Genomic DNA, 26,768 nt, shown 5'->3' on the forward strand with positions numbered 1-26,768 from the left:
GCGACACCACATCTCCGATTTCGCAATGTCTGGATGTACCATACAAGATGAATTTACGCGATTTCAAAACCATCCTAACCCTGGAGGCCCCGTCACAACCCTCTTATCGCTCAAAGGAACACGGGGCATTGGTCCTTTCTTCAGGCTGCGTTTACTCGGGGCCGACCATTTCTCCACCAAGGCCTGGCAAGACCTGCTCGTCTCAAGTGTATGGCAGATGTTGACCGTACGCTCTCGCTTTTGGTAGGATACATTGAGCTGAGGATCGAGGCGCATATCCGCAAAGGGCGGGTTGTCCAGTGACTTGGAGTGCCATTCGTGTGCATCGCCTTTCCCACTCAACGCCTGTTGCGACCCGCTGTAGAAAGTTGAAGTAATCTCGAGCGTGGTGTCATCGAGGAGGGAGGGCGAGTGACTATTATTCATCTGAAAATAAGGCTTGAGGATACAAACCCAATGCACATTGAGCTAGCGTCGGCGTACGTTGGATTTATGAAGTTCATCGCAGCCGTTCTTGGCGAGTGTACGATTGATCATGAAGTGTCGTTCACGAAGGGGTTTTGATAGCTTGTACCACAAAATGAAGCCGACGGCGACAGTTAGGACAACCCCGATAACGACGAAGATAGCCACCTTGGCGGTAAGTGTTGAATTTCCCTGCGAAGTATCTTCCGTCGCAAGAGCAGTGGTTTGTGGTATTGACGGCATGGCAAGAGCGATAGGATGTTGGATAAGAGGAAGAGTGGAGTAGAGGTACATGAAATGTCGCCTAAATATGGAATATGTAACATGGGCCCGCAGAGCGCAAACCAATGGCACTGCCCACGCCACGGCTAGGTATTCAGAATAATGTCCACTCCGGTTGTATGTTATTCTCATCACAGCCGGGGTATAGAACCGAGGGGCGTCCGGTTCGAATATCAAGTAAACCAAGATCACTCAAGGTTGGCAGCCTGTCGACGACCGATCCAAAACCCAATATGTCGTCCTTTCCGACCGTGATGGTCAGTTGCTCAAGGCGCCCACTCCGGCGGAGGTCAAGAGCATACGCTTCTAGCTGGTCCAACTTCACCCGCTCGCCGCACAGGACGCTAGGCAAGATCTCGATGTGCCTGATCTGCGATGGGATGGCGAACTCATTGGCTGCTTGTTTGACTGCGCCTAAGAGGTGGTGTCTATCTCCTTCCCACCAGAGGACGCAAAGATTGTCCACATTGAGTGGCTCGAAATTGTCTACGTAGGTGAAGTCAGTTACTCCGCTTCGTGGGTCAATCTGTGTACTCGCTTGGAATGGTTGCTCCTGCCACGACAAGAGTGTTCAGCGATGAGGGGAGACCATCACCCATCGCCGCCCATCCAGCTCCATAGTATAGGATTTTCAAGCTGGGCATCCTTATAACGTTTGAAGTGAGGGGAAGGTTATTACAATGCACGATAGCGAGTTCTTCCAAGGCAGTCATAATTATGGGGCCGACGCTGATCTCGATCGCGAGATCGTCTTCGTCCACAAACACGAATTCCTCCAGTGTCAGGGAGCGAAGTGTCCCAGCGACTGCTCGAAGAACTGGAAGGAAGGCACGGGGAGCGTAAATATCTTCCTGGAGGTAAAGTTTTGTGATGGACAGTTGTGGGAGCACCGTAGACAGTGTGGTGAATATAATCGAGGTGCACAAGAGCTCGTCTAAGCGTGGAAGCCCTAGAAGAAGCGACACAATCATATGGTCTTCGCGAGGGTGAACATGAACAGGAAACGGAGAGAATTCAAACTTGAGTTTGCGAATATGAGTGCGTATATGGGGGGAGTTGACGAGGAAGTCACTGTGTGCCTGTAGATCCTCTATGTCGATGACCAGTTCACGAAAAAGCGCGGGGAGGCAGAGCTCGTGCCAGAGTTTGCATACCAGAGCACATTCGCGAAGAACGTCCTTCTGTCCATCCAATTCCTGGAGAATAAGAAGCTGGATCTCGGGTGGAACTTTACACATTTTGGGAGTCGATGGAGCCAACCGCTGTGGGTGCGGAATAGAAGACCCTGCCTCTGAGCCGCGCTTGCTTATGCAAAGGGGTTGCAAAGGGGTAACCTTTGGCACAGTAAGTAACATTCTACTACACAAAATGTACTAGCCCCTGGTGGGGCAAGGTTGGTCGTGAAAGAATGTCAACCATTTCAAACGTTGGTAACAAAGTTCGAGATTTGAAATTTGAAAGATCGGAGCATTGGCTAAATATCATGCTTAGAGGTTGTACAGAAATGAGGTCAACCTAGATTTTACTCCCAGCCCAAAGCAAGATCGATACAACGGGGATACAGCACTGAAGAACCTAACCGTACATCAAGTAGGCCAAGGCTATCTAGGTTTGGCATCTTATCGAGGACCCAGCTAGACTCCATAATGTTGCCTTCAGTCGTAATTGTAAGCCGTTCAAAGGAGCCGCTCCGGCGTAGGTCAAGAAGATGTGTTTCAAGTGTGTCCAGCTCGTCGAACGCGTCTTTGCGGTGCCTGGTGCTAGGAGAAAGTAGAATCTCTATTTCTCTGATTTTAGACGGGACGGTAAATGTGGCGATTGAATGTTCGATAGCTTCTGAGAGGGTGTGGTGCCCATGCCCATGCCACCAGCGGATACAAAGATTTTCGACACTAAGTGGCTTGAAGTCGTCTGTTTGTTTTCGGCTTAGCTACGTTCCGTGTGCAGATGTTGGATTTAGGACTCACCGGAAACTTCTGTTTCCGCTATGACAAGTGTCTGCAGCGAACATGGTATACTGTCACCGAGTGCCCCGTCCATGCCTGCACAGTATAGTGTTTTCAAGTTTGGCATCTGGATGAACCCGGCAACAAGCGGAAGATTTGCACACATTACAAGGGCAAGTTCTTCCAGTGCAGTCATGCAGATGGCTCCGCCCTTGATTACGGAGGCGAATTCATCCACAGTGAGTTCATCACCAAAAATAAGCTCCTCCAATGTCAGGGAGCGGACTGTGCTAGCGATTGCTTGGATCACCGGTAGGAGTGTAAGCGGCGAGTATACATCCACTTTAAGATAGAGTGTTGTAATGGAGAGTCGTGGGAGGATAGAAGAGAGTGTCTCCAATGGAATCGAAGTGCAGAGAAGTTCGTCCAGGCGTGGAAGTCCAAGTAGAGTCGATTCGATCATACGCCGTTCTTCGTGCTCGTTGGTGACATAGATCGGAAAGTCTTGAGATTCAAACGTGACTTTGCGGACATGTCGACGTATGCGGGGGGATTCGACCAACAGCCTGCTGCATGCTGGTAGATGTCGCTTGCCATCCATATTGATGGTAAGTTCATGAAAAAGGATGGGGAGGCAGAACTCGTGCCAAGACTTGCATACCGATGCACAGTTACGAAGCGCGTGAGGATGCCTTCTCTCCAGTTCCCGGAGAACGAGATGCTCGATTTCGAGAGGCAACCTCTGCATTCTGAGTAATTCGTGAACTCGTAAAGTTGACTTGCAAGGAAATCGTGCACGAGAGCGCCACGAAATAGGAGGCTCCTAGTCTACCCCATATGAGTATCGGCGATCATTCAAGGTATATATTTCCTTGCGAACAACTTTCCGTTACAAGAGGGCAGTAGTAGTGGGGAGTGCTATCGACAGGAAGGGAAGAAGGGAAGAGTGCGAATATTGAGCCGGATATAATGAAGAAAAGTAGAGCACACAGCATAGACCCGCAGAACGCGGTCAACGACAACGCTCGCGCTAAGCAGTGCTACAGGCATATGTCTATTGAAGCTCACTCCCAGAGCAAAGGAAGATCCACACAGCGAGGATACAGCACCGAATTGCCACACAGTATCATGTTTTCAAGCTCGGCATTAGTACGAACTCGGAAACAAGCGGAAGCTTTCCCCATAATACGATAGCAAGTTCTTGCAACACAGTCATACGGACGGGTCCACCCCTGATCGAAGTGGGAGGATCATCAAGCATGATGTCCTCCAATGTCAAGGAGCGAACAGTGCTTGCGGCTTCTCTGAGCACGGACAGAAGGTAGAGGGGGGAGGATATGGCCTCGGGTGGCTCTCCGAGGTAGAGGGTCGTGACGGGTGATTGTGGGAGGACCCAAGACAGCGTCTCGAATGGAATTGGGGAGCATAGGAGCTCATCAAGGTGTGTGAGTCCGGAAAGAATCGAATCGATCATAACTTCTTCGTCTCCGTCAACATGACTTACGGTGAAGTCCCAATAACACCAGACTTTGCGGACGTGTTGGCGTAGGTGTAAGGGGGGGAGTGTCAACAATCTACTACAGGCTACTAGTGGCAGATGTTGATCGTTATCCATGTGGATGGTGAGCGAGCGAAAAAGCTCGGGAAGGCAGGACTCGCGCCAGGAGCTGCATACTAGTGCACAACTACGACGTGTATACGAGTCCGAAACTTGTCGGAGAATGAGATACTCGATTTCGAGGGGAAATATGCGCCTTAGCGTATAGGATGAGTGTTGAGATTCAGAAAAGGGATTCCACTGCACGTGTTGCCTCATTGGCTTGTCGTCGATTCACCGACCGCGGCCTCAGAAGAAGTCTCTTCTAAGAGTAACGATCATATTCTCGAAGAGAGGCTGGTTTATCAGCAAAGATAGCGCAGAATTTGCAGACCGCTGACCTGAGAAATATTCATTAATCATTGCTCTATTGCACGCCAAATGACCAGAGAAGGCAGGCCGAGGGCCGTTTTCACGCGTAACCCGGCAGGCATTGAACTGAGCCTCATAAAGTCCTTTGGTATCGATCCCCTTCTTCTCATGAAACAAACATCCGTATACAGGACGTCTTTGGGGAGACCCTTGGGAACCTCATGGCCTCGTTCGAGATGCGAATATCGATGACCAAGGCGCAGTGGACGCGAGTTCTACCAGTGGAGATGGAGGATTTGACGGGGAAGACTGGCTGTTTTTAGTCTCGATTTGACTTCCATTGTGGCGAAGCCATACTATGTGGGGGAGGGGGGGGGCTGGGGTTGTTATTGGGCCCAATACAGGCATTGGATACGAGACTGCAAAGCACTTTGCGACGATGAATCCCGCAAGGTTGATCATAGGCTGCAGAAGCCAGAGAAGCGACTTTGTCATCCACGGAGAAGGAAATGAGTTCAGTGCAATTCTCTGGGTAAGAGTGGGGGGTTTATCTCGCGATGGAACGTTGCTGACGCGTTCATGGAATGACACGGGGAAAGTTCTGTCGAAGGTATAAAACCTATCCAGCCACAGTTTAGATGTGATTGATATCTGTAAGATATAATATCAGAATCCAATTGCCTGCCGTATCGAATCACTCACAGAGCTATGAAACACTTCTGCATCTACACAACACACGGATGTTGACTGCGCTCAAAGTCCCCCAGCTTGACGCCAGCAATATGAATTCTTGAGAGAGGACTCGGAGCAACTGTATATTTCTGGGTTCTGGGCGCCTAATATTCGTTGCTTCACTGTTATTCAATGGCTGGCTCCGCTCTGGTTCATGCTGCCGTATTCGCTGCTGGTGCCCTAGTAGGCGGAGGCGTAGCCGCTGCAGTCGCCTCGAGAAAACGCGAATTCCCCCACGCAGCGCAAAATTCCCAAGTATCCGCCATAAAATCCCCGATCATTGAGGTCGGACCAGGAGGGAACGCCCAAATATCCACAGTCGCGTCTTCCGGAGGCGTTATCGCCCCCCCATTGAGATACGGAAACCCTGGTGTGTTTTGCTGGTTTCTCTTGCTGTTGGGTTAAGGCTCATTTGGCTTGTAGGTCCCATAGCTGATCCCTTGGTGCGCAAAGCATATGTTGCTGCCTACGACCGTAGACTCCGCCATCCTGCTTGGGTACGCGTCTTTTAATCACACCGTTGCGGGCTCTCTATGCTGAAATGATATGTAGACGGCTGAACACTTGACACTAGCATCACTAGGCAAGTCGGCAGTTTCTCCCCCACCCGAAGGTGGCGAGCTGGTAGACCGCCAGAAGTCGACTTTCACCGAAGATGCCTCGTTGCCTGCTGCATTCCGGTCCAAACTTTCAGACTACTTCCGGAGTGGTTATGACCGCGGCCATATGTGTGCCCCTGTTCTTGATAATTTAATGAAATCTTGAACAACGTCGTTTGTTAACAGGGTTCCTGCAGCTGATGCAAAATTTTCCCAGGTAAGCAGCTCAGAACTCTACATTGCATCAATATGTCTGAATTGACGCGTTATTTCTTAGGAAGCTATGAATGAGACATTCCTCTTATCTAACATCGCGCCTCAAGTTGGCGATGGTTTCAACAGACATTGTATGTACATTTTACTTCTCTCAGCAGTTATAAGGAAAAATAACACCACTACCAGATTGGGCATATCTAGAAGACTGGTGTCGACGCCTGACTTCGTCGTTCGCTGATGTCTACGTGTTCACAGTCCCCTTGTACCTCCCGCAGCTTCATCCTGACGGGAAATGGCGTGTGGTAAGCCGTATCGCAAGTTTTCTCCCGAATTATACTGATTGCCGAAAGACGCATGAGGTTATTGGATCACCACCCAACGTGTCGGTACCAACGCATTTTGCGAAGGTTGTCTTAACATCACGACCTGCGTCTCCGTCTACGCCGGACATCCTTGAGCTCTCTTCCGGTGCTTTCGTGCTCCCCAACGCTGTGATTCCGGATGGAGCCCCACTCGAAAGCTTCATTATGGATAGTAAGCGGCATTATCAACAATGTAACAATTGTCAATAACCTTTCTTCAGTCGGGCAGGTTGAGAAGGCGGCTGGACTGACGTTCTTGTCTGACGAGCTGAAGGCAGCATCCAAGCATATCTGCAAAACCACAAAATGCGAAGTCATCGTTCGTAGATTTGACGACGCTAGAAAACGCCCAGAAATGCGCAGAGCGATCTCGTCACCAAAGTAGAATCTTCACATATTTTGAATATATAATGCAGGTAGATCAGTATTAATATGGTATGGAGCCACCAGCTATACTAATGCTCGGAGAGCATGTCCTTGATACTCTCCCAGTAGTCCTTAGAGACGTGAGATTCGATTTCTTCCTTGGTCAACCAGGCGAAATCGGAGACGGATGCTTGTGTCGGACGGACTTGACCAGCCATTATATGGGCTTTATAGAAGAATGTGACATCCTGCTGACGATGTGAGTGGTAATTGAGCATAAAGGGCGGGGCATATACCTCTTGTCCATCCTTCGTTGCTTCTGCGGGGGATTTGGACACGCCCACTGGGTTGCGGCTGACGACCCAGGTGTCCATGTGAGGCCCACATTCGGCAAAGAGGTCTCGCTGAGCTGCCTAGAAACCGCGACTATTAGTAATAGTTTTTGTGCTAGTTAACTTGGACGCATACTTGATGTAGCAACTCTCCCTTTTCCACACCACCCTGAGGGAACCTCCAGACTTGCTTACCATCCTGGTCGACCCGCAATAAGAGGTAGAGATTCCGTGCACCCTTCCTATCCAAGCTTTTGGTGTCCTTCTTGATGTCTGCTTCGTGAGTCCTGGACATAATGACTTCGCCTTCACCCTCTTGCTGGCTCAGCTGAGCGACCGCTCTCTTATTGGCTTCCTCCTTCTCATTCGTCACGACTTCTCCGGTAAAATCCTTTCCGAATGCCAGCTGCTCCCTCTCCGCCTCCTCTATGTTGAAGCGAGTTTCGAGTAGAGAACCCTGTTTAAAATAGAACTCATAAGGAAACGGGTTGTGCAATGCACGGCGTATTCGAGCTTGGTATGCATAATAAGCGCGTTCGAAGGGGGTGGGTGTGCGCGTAAGAGTGGGGGATCGGTTCAAAATGATTGCTGTCGTGATTTTGGGACGAGTGGAACGTTTCGAGGACGCCGGAGGAGCAGTCGAGGCGGTCGTGGACGAGCCTAGGGAAGCCTCGGTAGCCAACGCACGGCGAAGACAAGAGACATCTAGGAGGTTTCAGAAATGCTTTCGCCTCACGGTGAGCCTGCGTCTTACCTTTCGATGGAGCTCTACATGAAGTGAGTAAATTGCGCGAGAACATCGCGTCGCGGTGTGGTCAAGGACTCGGCAAACTTTTTGGTTTCGGAAAGGTTGACTGTGGGAACCAGTTCCCAATTCGGAACCAGGTGCATCCTGAACTGCAGTCTCCGACGCCTCCGCCTCAGCATCTTGGACGTTCACAGCGACCAATGTCTATATCCCTGGTTTCCAACACATACCTCGAAGAAACCTCATCGAAATTCCGCTCGAAGCCGGTTCCATGGGAGGTCAGTTACGAGCGCGCTTTGCAGGAATATCTCTGAACGCATACCGTAGGGCTACCAACGCGCAGGGCTCGTAACTTCAGAAGATCTTACCCTCATCAAAAGAATTGGAAATAATAAGGCTCGAAACGAGTCGATCTTGCTGTCAGATGGCCAGACATACGCGCTGCTCTACTTGCGACTTCTGAAGAAGCTCCAGAGAATCGATACTATGCAATGCCTCCTCGTCCTGATCGCCGAAGCTCTCACAGGTCGAATTCCACGGCCATCTTTTGGTTACCTCATCGCTGAATATCATTACAGACCACGAGGAGCGCATACCTCTGTTCTTCCGAACATCAGAGAGTGATCCCGAGTTGCCCTATGTACCCCTCCTTAGGTGAGCCACAGCGTAAACTGCATCGCGACACGTACTCAATCGTCGTAGGTGTCTGGATACTCAAGATGAGTTCATTCAGCTCAAGACAACTCAAATCCTCACTGTCTTGCTCAGGTGAGCTGATCGCCACATCGTCCTATATTGTTCCGAACCACCCCCACAGCACAGATCCCTCTCCTATTTCCCAGCACCTACAGCCTTTCCTACGGACATTGTCTGCATTGATACAGTCTCAGAGTTCAAACAGGCGGGATGTGGCAGTTCAAAGTCTTGAAGCGCTTTTGGCGAAGCGATCGACCCGAAATGCCGTCTGGGCGCAGCCAGGCATAATCAGCGGGTGCGACGTGCCTATTCATCCCAACACCCCAGTGCTCACAACCGACTAATAGTCTGATCGAGATCCTTAAGCAACGCCCAGGGCCTCAGATGAGCTATCAAGTTGTGCTCTGCCTTTGGCTATTGTCCTTTGAGCAAGAAATAGCGGAGAACATCCAGAAGTATGCATCATGACTCTTGTTTGTTGACACGTGGTCTTAGAATTTTGATGTAGGAAATACGACGTTATCCCCCAACTGACTGACGTCGCCCAGGGTGCCGTAAAGGAGAAAGTCACCCGCGTTGTTGTTGCAACGTTTAGAGTCAGTTTGAATGGGCCTTCCCTTAACACCTACACAGCTGACCTCGCATATCCTCAGAATCTGGTTACCAAAGCACCATCTGCGAATCTGCCAGCGATGCTCGTTGCAGAGTTGTTACCTTTCGTCAAGAACCTTTGCACAAGGAAATGGACGGACGAGGATATCATCGAGGATATTCAATTCCTCAAAGATGAACTCACGGCGAACTTCCAAAGCCTCACGTAAGTCACCCTTTCTTTTCACAGCGTGCTCTATCACCTTGTTCACATAATCATATTACCACTGGCAGAACATATGACGAATATACATCTGAACTTTCTTCTGGGCACTTGTCGTGGACTCCTGTTCATGAATCTGACGACTTCTGGAAAGAAAACGCCACCAAATTGAACGATAAGGATCGCGAGCAGCTCAAGTGCGTACAGCAACATTAACATCCGCGCAACTAAAAAATAACTCCGAATTTTAGAATACTCGTGAAGCTTTTGATCAACTCTTCCGACCCCCTCGTACTTGCGGTTGCAGCTCATGACATCGGACAATACGTCAAACACTATGAACGCGGCAAGAAGTAAGTTCCCCCTCCCGCCTCTCTCTACTTGACTGATTATACTACTCTCCCTAGGTTCGTCACGGACCTCGGAGGAAAGACACGCGTTATGGACTTGATGACCCACGAAGACCCGGATGTACGGTATCGTGCCCTGATCTCAGTCCAGCAGCTCGTCAGCCAACCTTGGGTAATTGCGTGACACCTCATCATCCCCATAGTCGTGGACTCTCATTGTATGATATTGAGCGTGTAACTTTACAATAATGCCGGTATTGTCGTTCCTTGAACCTGACCTGCCGCTGACTGGATCATGACACGCCATATCACCTGTGACAACGACACGGACAGTTGACCTCGCTCACTAGCTCAGACTTGTCCCTGTAGTGATGTCCAGCCGCCAACCTCCGCCAGCGTTGAGTCCAGCAAGAAGTCAGGTGACCGCTTCGTCAATGATCTCAGGTCTCGACGACGATCCACCCTTCTACGTTTCTTCCCCTTTGACACGTTCGCCGCGGTTGGTTGAAGCGACGTCTGCCTCTTGTACCACGCTTGCCTAATTGCTTGTGGATGGAGAACATTTTCATAGAGCCCGAGTGGCTCGGCTTCCCTGCCCAATGACTTACTTCCAAAATAACAGAAGTAACTTAGACAGACGCACGAGGATGCAGGCCCCACTCCGTTAGGCGAAGCTCCCATGAACGCGGACGACTGTCGAGGCAACCTAAGTCCACATGTACCACTGCCGACTTTATCCACTGTATACTCCGTCAATAATTCACACATATCGCCGACACATCCAGTACGCGCCTGCTTATACACTGTCCGACACACTTCCGTGCGTACGAATAGGATACCGAAGTCGGCGACTTGTAGACTTGACCATTGTTGACTAGATTCTGCGCAAGGCAGAATACTATGCTCCGTCGCTTTCAACTGGCGCTCAGGCATCGCTTGTCGTTTTCGTTGACCATTAGAGGATACTTGGTATGGCACGCTGACTTATTATAGGCCTTTGGGGTCCGGACCGTTTGAAATTCTTCGAAAGGTGTTGTTTCAATGTCAAGACTGGACCTTTGCGTTCGACGGGCAGCGCGTGCCCGTCGCTGCGTCAACGACATTCGATTCTGAGTGTTCTCTCAAATGTTGCCTCCGACACTCAGGTCTCCTCAACAGCACCTCGGCTCTCGGCATGGGCTTGCTCTGTATATAAGGTACCCTCCATCAGCAGAATTTAGCATCATCAGTTTCACTTCTGCATTTCCTCGGCCCTTCTTCAGCAGTTCCACCTGTTTAATACCACCTCACCGGCAGAATGTCTTTCACTTCATCAGCTTCTGAAATCTACCTTACACGCGTCGGCGAGGAATTGGTCTTGAACGAAGGCGTCAACCTCGCGACCAAGTTTCCTCCTGTGAAGCGCGTCTTGGTCGTTGGTGGCGGCGTCACCGGTCTCACTGTGGGTCTCATCTACAGCGGCATCAACCATGGATATTCACAATCCTTGTTTCTTGACTACTTGGGCTCTGCTTGACGCTGGCTACGATGTAACAGTCGTCTCTGAGAAATGGGCCTCATTGAGCGACCGCATCACTTCCCAAATCGCCGGTGCACTGTGAGGGTCTAGGACCGTTTGACTAATGATAACGAGCTTTAACCGTTTGATTTTTACAGCTGGGAATGGCCTCCTGCCGTTTGTGGCAAGCACACCAACTTGATCTCTCTTGACAACTCCAAGCGCTGGTGTTTGACTTCCTACCGAGCGTTGGACAAACTCATGAAGACTGTTCCTGTCGAAGAGCACGGTGTGCGCATGCGGGCAGCCAACTTCTTCTTCGAGCAATCGTTGAATGACATGCCCGGACAGCTGGAGAAAATGAATGAAATTGAAGCTGAGAAAGAGGTGATGTTATCTACCTCCAAGATTCCAAATCAATCTCAGACAAGCTCGAATAGATCCAAGGCTTCTTGCACGACCCGACGTTAGTCACCAAACATGCAGTCAACCAAAAGGCCGGCGTCGTTGACTCCTATCGCCACCTTGCCCCTGTCATCGACACCGACCACTACATGACATGGCTCCGCTACACTGTCTCAAAGAAAGGCGCCCGACTTGTGACTGCTAAAATCTCCGGTGACTTGCTGGCTCAAGAAGACAAGCTTCTCGCCAAGTACAACGCCACAGCGATCATCAACTGCACCGGACTTAACGCGTACGAGACCGCTGCTGACAAGACTGTCCTTCCTCTGCGTGGCGCATTGATCCGCGTCATCAACGATGGAAAGAAGTTCCCCAAGGTCACGGAAGCTTTATGTGTTTCTCATGACGACACCCACGGCGCCGACGCTGAGGACATTGTGTTCATTGTTCCTCGTAACGATCGCACACTCATTCTAGGAGGTAAATCGAAACTACGCATTGTCTATTTCCTGCGAGCTAATAATTATCACACAGGACTTGTTCAGCCGCACGTGCACACTCTTGATCTGACCATCAACAGCCCCGAGATTGTTCGCATGCGCGAGCGATGCAACGCTTTTGTTCCAGGTCTCGAGAATGCTGAGTTAGACCCGGACCCATTTGTACAGGGACTCCGCCCATTCCGTGACGCAAATGTTCGCGTCCAGAGAGAGAAAAGACTAAGAGAAGACGGATCCATCAGCCACATCATTCACTCGTACGGCCAAGGAGGGTGAGTACCACAATTATTTGGACTCTAGATGTTGTCAACTCACCGATTTGGTTAAACAGTTCCGGCTTTACACTTTCGTTTGGTTGCGCCGCAGATGTGCTTGGTCTCCTCGAGGAACTTGAGGCCGAGATTCCATACTCATCGAGGACCGTACTCACACAAGCTCACCTGTAGAAGCCTTTTCCTACCATCTTTCTATATATTTAGACGGGCCCCTTCTAAACACCCATTTAGCATCTATATTGTTGCGTCTCATACGTCCTATATAATTCTGTAATTGGATCCGTGCTATAAAATAAACTCCAGAGCATGAGTTTATCGTCGCCCAAATTTCAAGGGGATTCAATATTTTTGCTATTCAGGGGTTGAATAGGTGCTTCACGTGCCACCGTGTTTAGCCACATTGGCACGCTTTCGAAGTCCCGCTTCGTTGCCTCGACCACTTCAATCATGGAAGGCCCAGGACACATGTTGTCGTTGAAGGTGATGCGCGTATCCGTAGGTATTGGTGACCACTTTCCATTCGCAGGACTCATTATGACCTAACTCTGTGTTTAGCGGCCTTCATTGGCGGGTGCATGGGAGCCCTTCTACTCTAGTTCTCCATCGTTCTCCGTGAGTCCCTTGCAGAAGCTTTCAAGGGGTCGTTCATCCAAGAATCAACATGCATAGGCTCATTCCACGGCATCAATTCTCTCTTTGCAAGGAAAGACGCCTCTGCCGCTGCACCCTAAGACGTTACGTGACTTGACACACACGTCCGAAATCCTCACACTTCCATCTTCGTTTGGTGCGATACAACTAGGAGAAACATTCACAAGTTGTCTTTGCGTCAACAATGAAACCGAATTCGATGTCGAAGGAGTGCGGTTGAGAGTAGAGATGCAGACGGCTAATACGAAGGTCGTGCTTGCAGAATTTGGCGGACCAGACTGCCAACTTGTTCCAGGGGATACGCTAGAGAACGTTGTGAGCCATGAAATTAAAGAATTAGGCCAGCACGTCCTTGGGTGCACTGTCTCCTACCGTGCACCACCGAATGTCCGACACCCACCAGGATCGGCAGAAGACCCCAACGATCCCGCCTTGCAGACTTTCCGCAAGTTCTACAAATTTGCTGTCAGTCTCACTCAGCCAATTATCTCCGATCCTTATTCAGTAGGCTGTTCATGCAGGCTTCCAATCCGTTGTCAGTGAAGACCAAAGTCCACTCACCTTGGTCACCCTCCGCCATGGTTTCTCCTCCAGAACGAGAGAAGATCTTCCTCGAGGTACACATACAAAATCTGATGCCAGACCCAGTGTGGTTTGAGCGAATGCAATTTCAATGCATAGATGATTGGCAAGTGGAAGACATCAATTGCGACGATAGTGTGTTTTCAGGTTCAATGGCTCTGATGCAACCACAAGATATGCGGCAGTATATCTATATCTTAACACCTACGGCTGTGCCTCTAGCCTCCACTCCGCCAACACCTGGTAGTACGATGCCTCTCGGAAGACTGGATATCTCCTGGCGGTCATCGTTTGGAGAGCCAGGACGTCTTCTTACCTCGGTAAGTGCTTTATAATTCTATAAATCCTGGATGCAAACCTATCCGTCTAGATGTTATCGCGTCGAATACCAGCCCCTGCCTCTGCCCCTGCGCTGGCCCAGCCCACTGCTTCTGCACTTCCTGCCTACCTGAAGAGAAACCAATCAATCGCCTCCATTCCATCCCGTCCTCTTTCTCCTCTATCCCGGCCAGGCTCTCCCTTTAATAATCGTGCTCAGCCACCCGTTCCAGTTCGCACCCAAACACCTGCATTCAGTCAATCAAACCAGGCATTGATAACATCAGATATTGAAGTGACGCTCGTTGTGCGGTCCATCCCTCGGGAATCAATACGTGTGGAGAAGCCATTCAAGTTGTCTTGCTCGTTGGTGGTATTGGGGACGGTAGTAAATTCTCAGATCAGGACGCTACGACTTGTTGTCCAACGGTTGCAGCCGCCCAGAGTAATCCAGGGTCCTCCGTCCTTCACCGCCCAACCTCCCCAACCACAATCTGGCGCCTTCAGCCCTCGGGCACCGTCATCTGGATTCTCCACCCCGTCGCAAAGTCACACAGGTTTCAATGTTGCTCTTGCACACAACAAGATATTGGCGGCTGCCCCACGACAGTCGCTTTCCGAACTGCCGAACGACATCACGAAGGAATCTGAAGAGTCTAAGGAAGGAACCGTTGTTCTTCCTCCTCCGTACTTTAGCGGCAGTGATGAACTTAGAGCTCCACTATCCGCCGTGAAGCCCTTGGGACAATCTACTCTCTACCTCCCTCCCGTTTCGTTCTCCTCGTCATCGGAAACGAGCGATCCTTCAACCAAAGTGCAAGCCGTTCAGGACTTCGAGCTTGATTATATAGCCTTGCAGGAGGGGTTCACGATTGTTGGTGGGTTGAGAGCGCTACTGGTAGAGGACAACGTCGACTCGGAGATGGATAGAAGCGCAGTGGGGTTCAGGATACTGAAAGAATGGGATATTATAGCTGAAATTTTGGTACAGCCTTGAAGTTACCATTTTCCACTACATGCAAACCGGTAAGGTACTGCATACTTTCAAGATCATGGTCATTCTCTCCGGAATCTTGACTTGTCCTCTACTCAAAGGGTTGCTTTTAGCCCGCACCTTGAATTATATTCCATTGAACATCTCAACTGCCTGCCGTACCAGCTGCGAAGCACCAATAGCGAGCGTGGGAATTTCAGACGGGGGATCAGCGTATCATTTGCTTACGCAAGTTAAAGATCACATTCACATCCATTAGCCCGCGTTGCTTCTTCTCTGACCTCAAGAACTGGACAATGTCCGTTTTCTCCCCAACTCCTGCGGAAACTGCCCTTGTAAACCAGATATTCGCCCAGTCCGATCCTCAGAAGCTCGGGGTCATTACTGGAGATGTCGCAGTCCGGGTGTTTGGTGGGGCGAAGCTCCCGCCGACCGTCCTTGGAGAAATTTGGAATATCGCGGATGAGGATAACAAGGGATGGTTGTCGAAGAAGGGTGTTAGTGTGGCTGTGAGGCTGATTGGGTTGGCGCAGAAGGGAGAGAAGATAACGCCTGCTTCGGTCAATAAACGTACGTGAGACGCGCTATTGTCCTGGAATTGCGGCACTCATGGTGGGACAGCCGGACCACTGGCGAACATCGAAGGCGTTGCGCTGGTGCCCAATAGCACGGGCTCATCGTTACCCAGGTCGCCTGCACCGGGAGTTCCGCAGCTTACCTCACAAGACAAGGCCAAGTACGACAGCCTATTCCAGCGGAGTGGGCCTGTCAATGGCTTGCTGAGTGGTAAGTTATAAATCTTGTACGTGGATGCGACTTATTGTGCTCCCAGCGGACAAAGCTCGGGATATATTTGTCAAGTCTAATCTATCCAACGACCAGCTCCTGCAAATATGGTCAGTTGGAACATCTCTTCTCTCTACAGCATGCGCTGATGACGGTACGACAGGAATCTCGCCGACACGAAAGACAGAGGGGCGCTGGACTCGGCGGACTTCGCCATTGGGATGTATATGATTCAGAACGTCATGTCTGGGAAGATCCCATTTATACCCTCAACGTTACCACCTGGATTATACCAACAAGCTGCTGGTGCAGTGGCTACACACTCGACTGGAACTAGTGGATCGTTCAGTCCTACTCAATCGGCTTTCGCCCCTTCTCGTGCCCCCCTACATGCCCAGTACACCGGGCAGCAGTCGTTGCAGCCCGATCATACCGGAATGAGCAGTCAAAGCAGACAAGCACCACGCCTGCCAAACAGACCAAATCCTGCTGCCGTAGGCAGTAGTGCGTTTGGCACCTCACCGTTTGGCACTTCTTTGAATGGTAACGTTCAGCCCCAGTGGGATGTAACTCCTGCGGAGAAGGCCAACGCGGACCGCCTCTTTGATACCCTCGACACGCAGCGAATGGGGTACATTGATGGGGATGTCGCTGTCCCCTTCATGCTACAGTCTAATTTGCCTGGGGACGACCTAGCCATAGTTTGGTGAGTTGTTGTGGGCATTTTTGCAGTCAGGCTAACAAATACTCCTACCGTAGGGATCTATGTGATATCAACGGAGACGGGCGGCTAACCAGAGATTGTTTCGCCGTAGCGATGCACCTCATCCAGCAGAAATTGGCGGGTCACGATATCCCCAATGCCCTTCCACTGTCTTTGGTGCCACCTTCCATGCGGAACAACGCGAATATGTCGTCGCCTTCATCGTCATTCCAGCAACCCGCCGCCGAACCAATCCGCGACTTGCTATGGGACGACTCTCCTCCTCCCCCTCCATCTGCGCCTCTCCCACAGCAGTCAACGGGCGTACCGCAACACTTGACGGGACAGACAACTGGAACTCCCCAAAATGTTTTTGCATCTCCCCCGCAAGCATCGCGGTCCCCACCCCCGAATGCGGGACCCTTCGGTAGTGGGAGTAAGAACTTCCTCGATGACGATGACACTGCACATGCCCAGCCGTTACACGACCACTCTGCAGAGATCGGCAATGTTAGGAATCAACTTGATTCTACTACAAGGTCGCTTGGTAGTACGAAGGCCGAGCGAGCAAACCTCGAGCAAACCATTGCCAACCAAGCCGCCGAGCTGTCGTCTATGCAATCACAATTGGCGGTAACGAAAGCTTCGTATGATCACGAAACGAAACTTCTACAGTCCCTACGCGAACGGTTTGCTACTCAGGCCGCTGAGATTCAGTCCTCGAAGGAGGAGCTAATTCGTGCCGAAAGTGACTTGAGTGCGGTCAAATTGGAGAAGGCTGAACTTGAGGGCAGTATTCTTCGCGACAAAGAGGAGGCGAGAGGTTTGAACCGGAGGATGCATGAGTCGACGAAGGAAATCGAGCTACTGAAGTTCGACATAGAAAAGGCTAAGAAGGAGGCTAAGCAACAGAAAGGCCTGCTTGCCATTGCCAAGAAGCAGCTGAGTACGAAAGAAACAGAGAAGGCGAAGGTTGAAAAGGAATTGGAGGAAGCCACCGCAGAGCTGAACGGTATTACGAAGGAGCGAGAGGATGTCGAGGCGGAGTTGGCAAAGGCATCGGAACTGCCCCTCCCAGTTAGCCCTCCTCAACGAGCTGATTCTGTGTCCTTTGCTGCTGCTCAACCACTGCCATCCACCCCTGACGTAGGCTCCCCGTCGGGTTCAGTAAAGAGCAATAATCCCTTCGATCGACTGACCTTCGGTGGTTCAGGGTCCAGATCCCAGTCACCGTTCATGCCTTTTGCTAATGCTGCGATTCCAACTCCCCCTGTCAATGGGAATTCGTCGCAGGCTGATTCGAAAGAGATGTCTAACGACGACCCATTCGGCTTGAATCAACCGTTTGAACCCGTCCAAAGTGTAATACAGGACAGCCCTAAACCACCCACGGAAACTAGCGACGTCGTTTCGCCTATTGGCGAAACAACACTTAATGGGCCCAGTGCGACGTCCGACGAACAAGCCAAGGATCCGATATCTGCTTCTGCTGAGAGTGATTTCTTCGCCACTCCGCCAACCACCGCGGCTTCGCAAGTGACAGCCCCCGCGCCGACTGAGCAGGCACCACCTCGTTCCACTACTCTCGATGAAATATCTGCCAAGTTCCCCGATATTGACGACTCCATTCCTGGCGCGTTTCCCGTTCCCAGTCCGACCGCTCCTGCTAACACGGCCCCTACCAAAGCAAAGCGCGAGTCGACGGACCTCAATCATCAACTACAGGACCTAGACGTACACGAATCGGATAGCGATAGCGACAGCGACACTGACGAGGATGAGGTTCCACTTGCTGAGCTTAAGAAACGAGCTTCCACAGAGATTTCAGCTGCCCAGCCTGCAGCATCTGGGACAAATGGTACTTCCAATGGTCACACTGCCTCGTTTGAAGACGTATTTGGTCTTTCGGCAGAGGCACCGCCCGCTGCCACCATAGCGAAGACTAACGATTCTACGGCAATCCCTACGACAGAAGCGCCCACTCCGAAGGCTGCCTCGCCAGCCACTGACCCGTTCGGGTTCCCTACAATGACTGCTGCCCCGGTCTTACCCTCACCCGTAGCTGGCATAGATGCTTTTGATGCTGCAATGAGCGGAATCTCGCCTGGTGCTCCATCGGCAGCGCCTCAATTCTCGTTTGATGATACCTTCGACTTCGCTGCGGCAACCGCTTCAAAGCAACCACTCGCTTCAAATCAAAATGGTAACGCTATAGCGAACGGTGTCGGGAAAACCGGCTTCGATGATGTATTTGGTTTCCCCGGCTCCTCTCCAGCGGTGCCAGCCGCTACACCCTCGGCCCCGCCTACTGGCAATACTGAACCGTCCAAGCCTTCATTTGATAGCATATTTGCCACTGGTCCACAACCCTCACAGCCGTCGGTGCCCCCAACCACGAACCCGAGCACGTTGACGCAGAACACCTCTAGCTTCGTTGACACCTTCACCGGCTTTGATTCCACCCCCTCCCTACAGTTCGACCAGTCATTTACCGCCCCCGGTAGCCAGGCTCCCGCCGCCGCCGCCAGTCCTCCGACATCTCCAAAGCCATTCCCGGCTGTATCTGCCCCAACGTCTCCCGAGAGACCACTGACTGCTCCGGGCCCTGTTTCCCCTCCTCAACGCTCGAAGTCACCGCCTCCTCGTGTAGCATCTCCGAAGCCGCGCCCCTCAACATCATCTAAAGACGGCAATGAGAAACCAAAAGAGCCCCCTCACAGACACTCTAAGCTCAGCGTAAGTTATTGGAATTATTCTCTGGTACACTCCCTCCTCATCCTTGATTAGATTCGCCTGCCATTCGGGAAGAAGAAGAAGCAGGAGGCTCCGCCGCCTCCTCCCCCGGCCCAATTCCTGACTCCACCTATCGAGGAGCCTGGTAGTACTACTCCTGCCGTAGAAGATGACGTCCAGCAAGTGAAGCAGCTTTGCACCATGGGTTTCAGTCGTACACAGGCCATCGACGCCCTTGAAAGACATAGTTATGATCTTCCCAAGGCCCTGAATAGCTTGTTGGGGTCTCAATAAATGCGTATCCCAGCTCAGACAATTCGGTTCTACTTTACGTTTGTAAATATGGTAAATGGTTGGGTTATGTCTGCCCGAACTTTCAACTCTCGTTTTTCTTTTCCTTCTCCTTCATACATTTATGTCAGGCTTATATGCTGAGACCATTCCTTCACGGTACTGCTTTACCTTACTCGTTTCCTCGCCCTATTTTTCACTTCAATGGATCACACAACCTCGCAACGTGCCTCAGAAAATGTTGAAGTCGCAATGTTATTGTTCAATCCACATGTGAGTACGGCGGGACTGGTATATGATTAGTATGGGTAAGGAGTTATATTAAAATACGAATGCGGGTATCTCAAGAGGGCGAAAGCAAGAAGAAAGTTGTTGAGCCCATAGTACTTTACTCTTTCGTCTCAGTGCAACGTCTGCAAGTTGGGTTTGTGTTGGGTGATGGGCGAACAAGATGCAGGTGTAGATTTTTGCAGATGGCCCAAACTCTAATTCGAACGTGTTGTCGCCTTCATGAACGAATTGGCTAACGTCCAGGAATCGGTCATGAGTGGGCTACGAAGAAAGTTTGTTGAGTTTTGATTCCACAGCACTGAGCGTTAAACTTACTAGAAGGGGAGGAGCTAGTGGTATAAACTGCCTCTTCCCGTCATAAAACATCCCGACCGATAAACTTCCGTCCGTCGGCCATGTCTGCGGGCAACTATTGACGAATTCCGAGGCAGCGTCAGGCGACGTTCCAACCACACTCAAAGTCTCCGCCATGTCCTTAGAACGGTAACACGCCAGAGATACCGACGCGGCATTCGTCATATCCCTGACAAAATAATAATATTAGGATGCATGATAATTGCGCAGACAATAGTGCGCCTACACCTGGGTCTTATAGCGGCGCCTCCATTGTGCTAGTAATGCCTCTATCTCGTTTTGTAGAACAAAACGCGAGGTCGCTTTGGCGTTCTCCTCATTTCCTGTAAGTATACCGAGGATTGTCACGCCGGGACGGAACATAGGTTGGACAACGCGGTCATCAGAGACCGGAACAGGATCGTTGATCGGCACATCTACAGCTTGCGTGGGCGCGTCGCTCGTAGTATCCATGTCTGCAACGGGGTTGGGGGTGGAGCTGAAATTGGGGTTATCAGAAGGAACGTTGTTATTAACTTGATGTAGGTCTGTCTCTATTGAAATTGACTGGTCCAACCCCGCTTTGTCTGAATATGAGACACCTGACACAGAGGCATCGGCACCCCCGTCAATTGAGGCAAAGGGGGCCTCGGCTGACGTCCTGACGTCCACAGCGTCTCCGCTTTCATCTTTACCATCCTGGCCAGCCACATCCACGATGTGCGGCTTTTTTCCATTCGATTCTAATGGTGATTCTTGACGTCCGGGTAGACCAGCATCATCACACACGTTACTATCATGTTCCGCAGCCAGGGGGATACCGCCATCGACCGATGTTCCCGAGCCGCGGGGAAACTGAGCGGAGGGGTCGTCATTGGTTGAAGCTGACGAGGACTGACTAATATGGTCGTTCTCTTTGGCAGACGTGGCCTGGTCATCGCGAAATTGCTCGGAGAGACCTCCCGCAGATGCGACTGAAGGAGGCGGGCTAGTATGGTCGGTATCATTTGTATTGACAGACGTGCCTGGGTCGTCGCGAGACTGCTCAGAGAGCTTGCAATTGACTGAAGTTGAAGCTTGGCTAGCTTGCTCAGCTTCATTGGTTTCATTGACAGACGAGCCCTGGTCATCGTGAGAGTGATCGGAGAGAGGTTCCTTAGCTGACACTGAAGATGATTCGCTTGCATTTACGAAAGACGCAGACGCAGACGTCGAGGTAGAAGTTCCATCCTGGACGTGCTGAACGTTCACCGGTTCTTCAGGGATATCTCGAGCCTGATCCTCGTCTACATGCTCGGGCTGCACCTCTTGCGCTGTGTCCGGAGTCGAGCGGGCTTTTTCATAGGTACTCTCCGAGGGAGATCCACGGGTGACGTTGTCTGTGTCTTCTTCGTCTTCGTTATTGGGATCGAGGGGCGTTGAAGAATATGTAAGTACGTCGACAGGGCATGGGCTGACTCGAACCTCCCCCTCTTCCTTCTCCTCAATGGCAGGCTCCAAAGGAGCAGGCGTGATCACCGGCGCGTCCAAAGTGCCACCATCAGCCTCAAGCTCCTCGCCGTCCTCAAGCGTTGGTGGAACTATACTTTCACCGGCGTCACCTTCACCTCCGCTTTCACCTCCACCTTCATCGGCGTCAACGTCCATTGACTGCTCCGGCTCAGGAAGGTCGTCTTTCACAGGTTCGCTGGCAGATCCACCCATAGCCTCTGGGAAATCCACATCCATGGGGACCCCATCATCCTGTTGCGGCTGTTCTTGCGGAGAAACCTCCTCTTTGACTGCCTCAGTATTTCCAGCATCTTCCTGAGAACTCGATACCAGCGCCTGTTCGGCACCATCACCTTCAGAGACGTTGGTTATGTCGTCCGTCGATACTGGTAGGCCGTAGCTCGCAACGTTGGGGACGTCGGGATCGAGAGGCGCGGCAACAGTGCCAGCAATATCGGGATCCTCGTGTACATCGGGAGCGTACGAACGGACTGGCGCCTCCTCAGAGAGGTCATCATTCTTCGGCTGCAACGGCGGGTCCACAGAAATAGTCTCAGTCGCAACCACTGGCTTCGCGCCCTCACCCTCCTCCACATCCACATCCCCGTCACCGACTACATGCATCTGCGACTCGAGGAACCTCAGCGACATCGGGAGACCATCATGCGATGCAGTCTCAGGCGCAGACGCAGACGCAGATAGCGACCTCCGTGGTTGCTGTATTTGGCTGGGGGATGTAGATAAAGACGGCCCGTCGGCAACAACCTCCATTTGCGCCTCCAGGAACCTCGGCGACATCGGAAGGCTGGCATGCCTCTCAGACGCAACGGACTGCGATCTCCGTTCTTCGGTGGGAGCCGCAGCAGGTTCTGCCTGAGGCTGAGGCGTCCCATGCGCGGAGACATGTGGTATCTCTGAAGGGATTTCTGAATACACAGCGTCGGCAGCAGGGGTAGGATCGGTAAGAGGTACAACGGTAGCGAGTGGGAGTGGAGTATTCTCGTGTACGATCGATGGTCCGCGTTCAGGGGAACCCGAGATACTAGAAGGGCTCGTGAAGACCGCCTGGGACAGTTGGAATCGCAGTGCAAAAGGCGTCGACGTCGACCCCCGGCTCTCTGTCGTGGACAAGGACAATGGCGACTTCAACCCCTCATCTTCAGCAACCTTGGGGGTTTCGACCGCCCCCACGGGTTCGTCGTTAGCTTTGGCCTCGGCTTCGACTTCGGTATTAGATGCTGGTCGCGGTTCCTCAAGTGCTTCTGACACAACGGGTTCGTCAGAAGCTTGCACCTCAGGGTCGGCCGCGACGACTTTATTCTCTGTCGGTTCGGGTTGCTCTTCCATCTGCAAATTAGGAACAGTCTCGACGCTTTCGCCAGCAGCACGTTCGGGCGGGGCCGAAGTCGACTCGCGTGGTTCTTCTCCCTGTGGTGCAGGCTCCGCTCTCTGACTCGCAACACGTTGAGGCGGGGCCGATTGTGTTACCTCCCCCTCACCGTCGGCAAGCATAGCCTCTACTCCAGGTGCAGGGTGCGGCGATCGGCTCTCCAGAGGTATAGCACTGTGACCATCGGGCTGTACCAGAGCAGACGGCGCTGGCTCGCTCTTGAGTGGAACCGGAGGCGCCACTTGACCTTGCAAAGGGCTTGTCGCCTCGCGCGACCCAGACTCTGATCCCGGTCCTTGCGAAACAGAAAGCGCAGGCGTCCGCTCATCCGCAACTTCAGCCTTCACCCTCGCAGCCTCAGGCGTTCGCTCGTTAACACCAGCACCACCAGCCGCTCCTGTGTGAGTGGCGGAGGCTGGTACAGGTATAGAAGGGGACTTCGCCGTGCTCCCACTCCCACCTCCTCCGCCACCACCTCGCCCACTCCCACTCCCAGACCCAGACCCACGTTTCTTCAACCCAGCTCGCCGATCCACCGTAATCCCCGGCAGCTTCGCCGCCTCCAGCCGCCGCCGCGCGTCCTCATCATCCGCATCCAGGATGTCCGCCCGCGGCATGTTCCTACGCCGCAGCTTCACGCCGCCTGCCTTGGGCGCTAGGGTAGTCGGTGTCGGTGTCGGTGTGTTTGGGTTGGGTGACGGTGTGTTCGAGTGCGGTGTCGAAGTCGACAGCCTGGTGGCTGGTTTCGACGTCAGGGTTGGCGTGGGGTTGGGAGTGTTGGATGTTGGTCGGGAAACGGGCGTCGGTATTGGTGTCATTGATGTTTGTACGGCATTTAACGTTGGGTTGGTTTTCGATGTCAATGTCGAGGACGTAGCAGAGGGAGCTAAAGGATCTGGATTATCCGGACGCGCTGCTTTAGGCGGGGATTTTGGTATGTGTTTCGCAGTAATTAACGGCGCACCTCGCACAAATCCCTCCCCTGCTCCCGCTTCGCCTGCTCTTGCTTCACCTTCACCTGCCCCTCCCACTCCTGCCCCTCTCCCGGCTGCTTGAGCTGAAGTTGATTTTGGTAAGGGGTTAGCTGCGGGGACGGTTGTGGAGGTGGAGGCGGTGACGGTGACGGTCGTTGGGTTGGTCGCAGGGGGGGCAAGTTTGGTGGAGATGGGCTGAGTCCTCGGAGGTTGGGCCATCACCGCGTTCGGTGGCGCGGCGAGTGCATCTGTGTGGGGGGTGGGGGGTGTTGATTTTGACGACTTGACTGCGAATCTGCGAATATAATCGTGAGCTTGCTATTAACCCCGCCACACTCGCGCGCACCTGTCATCTACGCTCCTGCAAAATAGGTCAAGATGCTCTGAACATAAAGTCAGTCACTATGAACTGTCACGTAGCGCACAAGCTCACCCAAGAACTCTGTGTTTACAAACTGCGCGCGATACTTGGCCACGGTGTTGACCAAGTCTCTATATTCTGGCGCGAAGGGGTTGCTTCCTGCTAGCGAGATATGGAAGGGGCTCTTGCCCGTCACCCCTGCCTGCTCGCTGAGCGTCCTCTGTGCCCTCTTCGCAACATCAGCACCAATCCCAAACCATCCCTGCACAACTCACCAGCAACAGTTTAAGAATCTAAGCTCTGCCTGTGAATGAGATATTCCCACTACGCGCAACACTGCCCAGCAGACTCACCCATGACAGCGCCTCGGGGTAGTACGCACGCGCGTCGTTGAGCCATTGGGCGAGCTTTCTGCAGGCCTCGGTGTAGACGGGGGGATTTGGGCTGGCGAGTTTTTTTAGGAAGAGGTGGAAGATCTTCTCGTTCTGCTTCTTGGTGTCGTTGTTTTGGCTGGTAGCGGCGGTTGCGGTTGCTTGCGCAGCCTGTGTCGAGGCGCGAGGCGACATCAAGCCTCAATGTCGTCTACCCTTCGGCCTGTGCTTGCCACCAGGCGAATCAGTAAATGATAGTAGATTACTTTATAACTCTGCCGCTGACTTTGGCGCTGTCGGGAAAACATACCACAACGGGAAGCAACGAGGAAGGGTCACGTGGTTGATCGCGCCTGAAAAGTTGAGTGGCATGTTGGAACCTCTCTTCCTCGAACCGCCATCTTCTCCTCCCCCTTCGTGTTTTCAATCTATTGATTAGAGCTTTCTGTGCATCTTAGCCCGCTTCATACCATGGAACAGCTCACATCCTCCCTCGCTCCACCCCGATCGAACAACAAGTCGAATGTCGCGGGCACGCCCCAACCTGCTGCAGGAAGCGTGGCGAAACGGTGCCATTAACGTTCATTAACTTGGGTACATAGCTAATAGCGATCCTGTAGACTCAGTAGTGAACTTATGACGCTCATGGTAAGCCACCTCACCCGCTCACCCGCTCGCCGAATGCTAACCAGAATAACGCCAGATGTCCTCTTCACCCGGTATAGTGAGTGAATGTGGTACTACCTCCGCACCTGCCGGCGCGCTAAACTACTCCGCAGTCTGCCTTCCCGCGAAATGACGGTAACCTCTTCGACTGGGTAGGAACGATTGAAGGACCAGCGGGAACAGTATGTCTAGATCTCGCAAGTTCCCTGCTTTAATTGCTCACTTCGACACCGCGGTGCAGATATACGCTGGTCTGACGTTCCGTATATCCATCGCCTTTCCGCCGAACTACCCTTATGTCGCGCCGACGATTAAGTTCGAAACGCCATGCTACCATCCTAACGTTGATATCAATAGCGGGGCGATTTGCCTGGATATTCTGCAAGATAAATGGTCGGCCGTCTATAGCGTGCAGACCATCCTGATTTCTCTCCAATCGCTCTTGGGAGGTTCGTGAATGAATACAGCTTCAGGGTGTTACCTCGATCATGACTTTGCATCACCAATGATAGAACCGAACAATGCTTCACCCCTTAATCCTGATGCCGCATCCCTTTGGGACAGCCCCGAAGGTAAGAGCCAAGGTTTCGCAAGAAGACCATCTCACTGATACGTCTATCTATCTTGCCAGCATTCAAAACGCAAATCACGAAGCACTACCGACCTCTGAAAGATGAATCTGCTTAATCTCAGCGTCGTTTGTGCATCATCATCCATCAGCGAACATACTGCGGCTTCTTATGTCGCTCCCGCGTAGCCAATGTGTTATTTACGTTGTCTACATGTATATTTCCTCTGTGCATCCACTGTATGTTAAGCCCAATGATATGTGTCCCCATGGTCCTAGAACGAGTGTATTGCCTCCGTCTCAACGCCACTGGCAGAGCATGGGGGCACTTTGGACGCGCATCAGCTCGTACAGCAACGCTCATCGAGGTCGTCAGTAGCAACGCCGGCTATATTGTATGGGCGCTAACTGGTTTTGCATGGACTCAGGGTTTTTTTAGCTTTACCTCTACAGCACAGCTTGCTCTCCAGGTTCCCCCTCCTCCCCCTCGACTGGCACTCTGTTCACGTCGTGCGCTGAACCTCAACACAAACGATAGCAACAATCTCTGAACCTCCAAGCGTCTCGATATTGTGAAAAGTGCTGGTTGCTTTTCACAAGTTTCTGACGTTGCTTCACGGATACCGTTATCTCTGTTCGAGTTCCCCACATTTTCATGTGAGTTGGCGTCCCTACTGTTCTTCAAGACGAGCGAGGGTGGCTCCATGTCCACGCGGCTGTTGGTATCAACGCGAATACTTTCATCCAATATAAAGTGGTGCGCGACTGGT

At 51.9% G+C, this 26,768-nt stretch overlaps 11 protein-coding genes across 11 annotated transcripts; 6 read left to right on the forward strand and 5 right to left on the reverse strand.

Annotated features, from left to right (window-relative positions):
• Positions 1-63: 63 nt before the first annotated feature.
• On the reverse strand, positions 64-759 carry PC9H_001308 (uncharacterized protein; the record flags this gene model as incomplete). Its single annotated transcript, XM_036770958.1, has 2 exons — positions 64-426; positions 484-759. 2 exons carry the CDS (start codon positions 757-759, stop codon positions 64-66), a joined length of 639 nt encoding a protein of 212 aa, XP_036636803.1.
• Positions 760-841: 82 nt separating this feature from the next.
• PC9H_001309 (uncharacterized protein) lies at positions 842-1,985 on the reverse strand (the record flags this gene model as incomplete). The annotated part of the gene is made up of 2 exons (XM_036770959.1): positions 842-1,233; positions 1,337-1,985. The coding sequence occupies 2 exons, from the start codon at positions 1,983-1,985 to the stop codon at positions 842-844; spliced, it is 1,041 nt and encodes a 346-aa protein (XP_036636804.1).
• A 284-nt stretch (positions 1,986-2,269) lies between these two features.
• On the reverse strand, positions 2,270-3,294 carry PC9H_001310 (uncharacterized protein; the record flags this gene model as incomplete). The annotated part of the gene is made up of 2 exons (XM_036770960.1): positions 2,270-2,658; positions 2,715-3,294. The coding sequence occupies 2 exons, from the start codon at positions 3,292-3,294 to the stop codon at positions 2,270-2,272; spliced, it is 969 nt and encodes a 322-aa protein (XP_036636805.1).
• A 2,172-nt stretch (positions 3,295-5,466) lies between these two features.
• Positions 5,467-6,896, forward strand: NUC1 (nuclease; the record flags this gene model as incomplete). Its single annotated transcript, XM_036770961.1, has 8 exons — positions 5,467-5,704; positions 5,758-5,831; positions 5,887-6,062; positions 6,120-6,150; positions 6,211-6,280; positions 6,336-6,451; positions 6,500-6,683; positions 6,733-6,896. 8 exons carry the CDS (start codon positions 5,467-5,469, stop codon positions 6,894-6,896), a joined length of 1,053 nt encoding a protein of 350 aa, XP_036636806.1.
• Positions 6,897-6,966: 70 nt separating this feature from the next.
• MRPL17 (54S ribosomal protein L17 mitochondrial) lies at positions 6,967-8,009 on the reverse strand (the record flags this gene model as incomplete). Its single annotated transcript, XM_036770962.1, has 4 exons — positions 6,967-7,125; positions 7,174-7,290; positions 7,346-7,914; positions 7,964-8,009. 4 exons carry the CDS (start codon positions 8,007-8,009, stop codon positions 6,967-6,969), a joined length of 891 nt encoding a protein of 296 aa, XP_036636807.1.
• A 148-nt stretch (positions 8,010-8,157) lies between these two features.
• VMA13 (H(+)-transporting V1 sector ATPase subunit H) lies at positions 8,158-10,001 on the forward strand (the record flags this gene model as incomplete). The annotated part of the gene is made up of 11 exons (XM_036770963.1): positions 8,158-8,235; positions 8,285-8,483; positions 8,536-8,611; positions 8,660-8,725; positions 8,775-8,948; positions 9,001-9,108; positions 9,162-9,249; positions 9,307-9,470; positions 9,539-9,664; positions 9,719-9,820; positions 9,875-10,001. The coding sequence occupies 11 exons, from the start codon at positions 8,158-8,160 to the stop codon at positions 9,999-10,001; spliced, it is 1,308 nt and encodes a 435-aa protein (XP_036636808.1).
• Positions 10,002-11,286: 1,285 nt separating this feature from the next.
• Positions 11,287-12,666, forward strand: PC9H_001314 (uncharacterized protein; the record flags this gene model as incomplete). Its single annotated transcript, XM_036770964.1, has 5 exons — positions 11,287-11,414; positions 11,474-11,702; positions 11,756-12,200; positions 12,255-12,492; positions 12,552-12,666. 5 exons carry the CDS (start codon positions 11,287-11,289, stop codon positions 12,664-12,666), a joined length of 1,155 nt encoding a protein of 384 aa, XP_036636809.1.
• Positions 12,667-12,942: 276 nt separating this feature from the next.
• PC9H_001315 (uncharacterized protein) lies at positions 12,943-15,043 on the forward strand (the record flags this gene model as incomplete). Its single annotated transcript, XM_036770965.1, has 5 exons — positions 12,943-12,990; positions 13,051-13,107; positions 13,165-13,611; positions 13,668-14,048; positions 14,099-15,043. 5 exons carry the CDS (start codon positions 12,943-12,945, stop codon positions 15,041-15,043), a joined length of 1,878 nt encoding a protein of 625 aa, XP_036636810.1.
• A 293-nt stretch (positions 15,044-15,336) lies between these two features.
• PC9H_001316 (uncharacterized protein) lies at positions 15,337-19,556 on the forward strand (the record flags this gene model as incomplete). The annotated part of the gene is made up of 6 exons (XM_036770966.1): positions 15,337-15,610; positions 15,662-15,826; positions 15,873-15,936; positions 15,990-16,532; positions 16,586-19,265; positions 19,317-19,556. 6 exons carry the CDS (start codon positions 15,337-15,339, stop codon positions 19,554-19,556), a joined length of 3,966 nt encoding a protein of 1,321 aa, XP_036636811.1.
• A 318-nt stretch (positions 19,557-19,874) lies between these two features.
• On the reverse strand, positions 19,875-24,959 carry PC9H_001317 (uncharacterized protein; the record flags this gene model as incomplete). The annotated part of the gene is made up of 6 exons (XM_036770967.1): positions 19,875-20,105; positions 20,160-20,367; positions 20,425-24,327; positions 24,379-24,415; positions 24,466-24,655; positions 24,747-24,959. The coding sequence occupies 6 exons, from the start codon at positions 24,957-24,959 to the stop codon at positions 19,875-19,877; spliced, it is 4,782 nt and encodes a 1,593-aa protein (XP_036636812.1).
• A 276-nt stretch (positions 24,960-25,235) lies between these two features.
• Positions 25,236-26,117, forward strand: UBC11 (Ubiquitin-conjugating enzyme E2 11; the record flags this gene model as incomplete). Its single annotated transcript, XM_036770968.1, has 7 exons — positions 25,236-25,333; positions 25,385-25,412; positions 25,468-25,488; positions 25,544-25,612; positions 25,672-25,879; positions 25,943-26,002; positions 26,062-26,117. The coding sequence occupies 7 exons, from the start codon at positions 25,236-25,238 to the stop codon at positions 26,115-26,117; spliced, it is 540 nt and encodes a 179-aa protein (XP_036636813.1).
• Positions 26,118-26,768: the final 651 nt, after the last annotated feature.

The sequence above is a fragment of the Pleurotus ostreatus genome (genome assembly GCF_014466165.1).
Source record: "Pleurotus ostreatus strain PC9 chromosome Unknown scaffold_1, whole genome shotgun sequence".
Lineage (NCBI taxonomy): Eukaryota > Fungi > Basidiomycota > Agaricomycetes > Agaricales > Pleurotaceae > Pleurotus > Pleurotus ostreatus.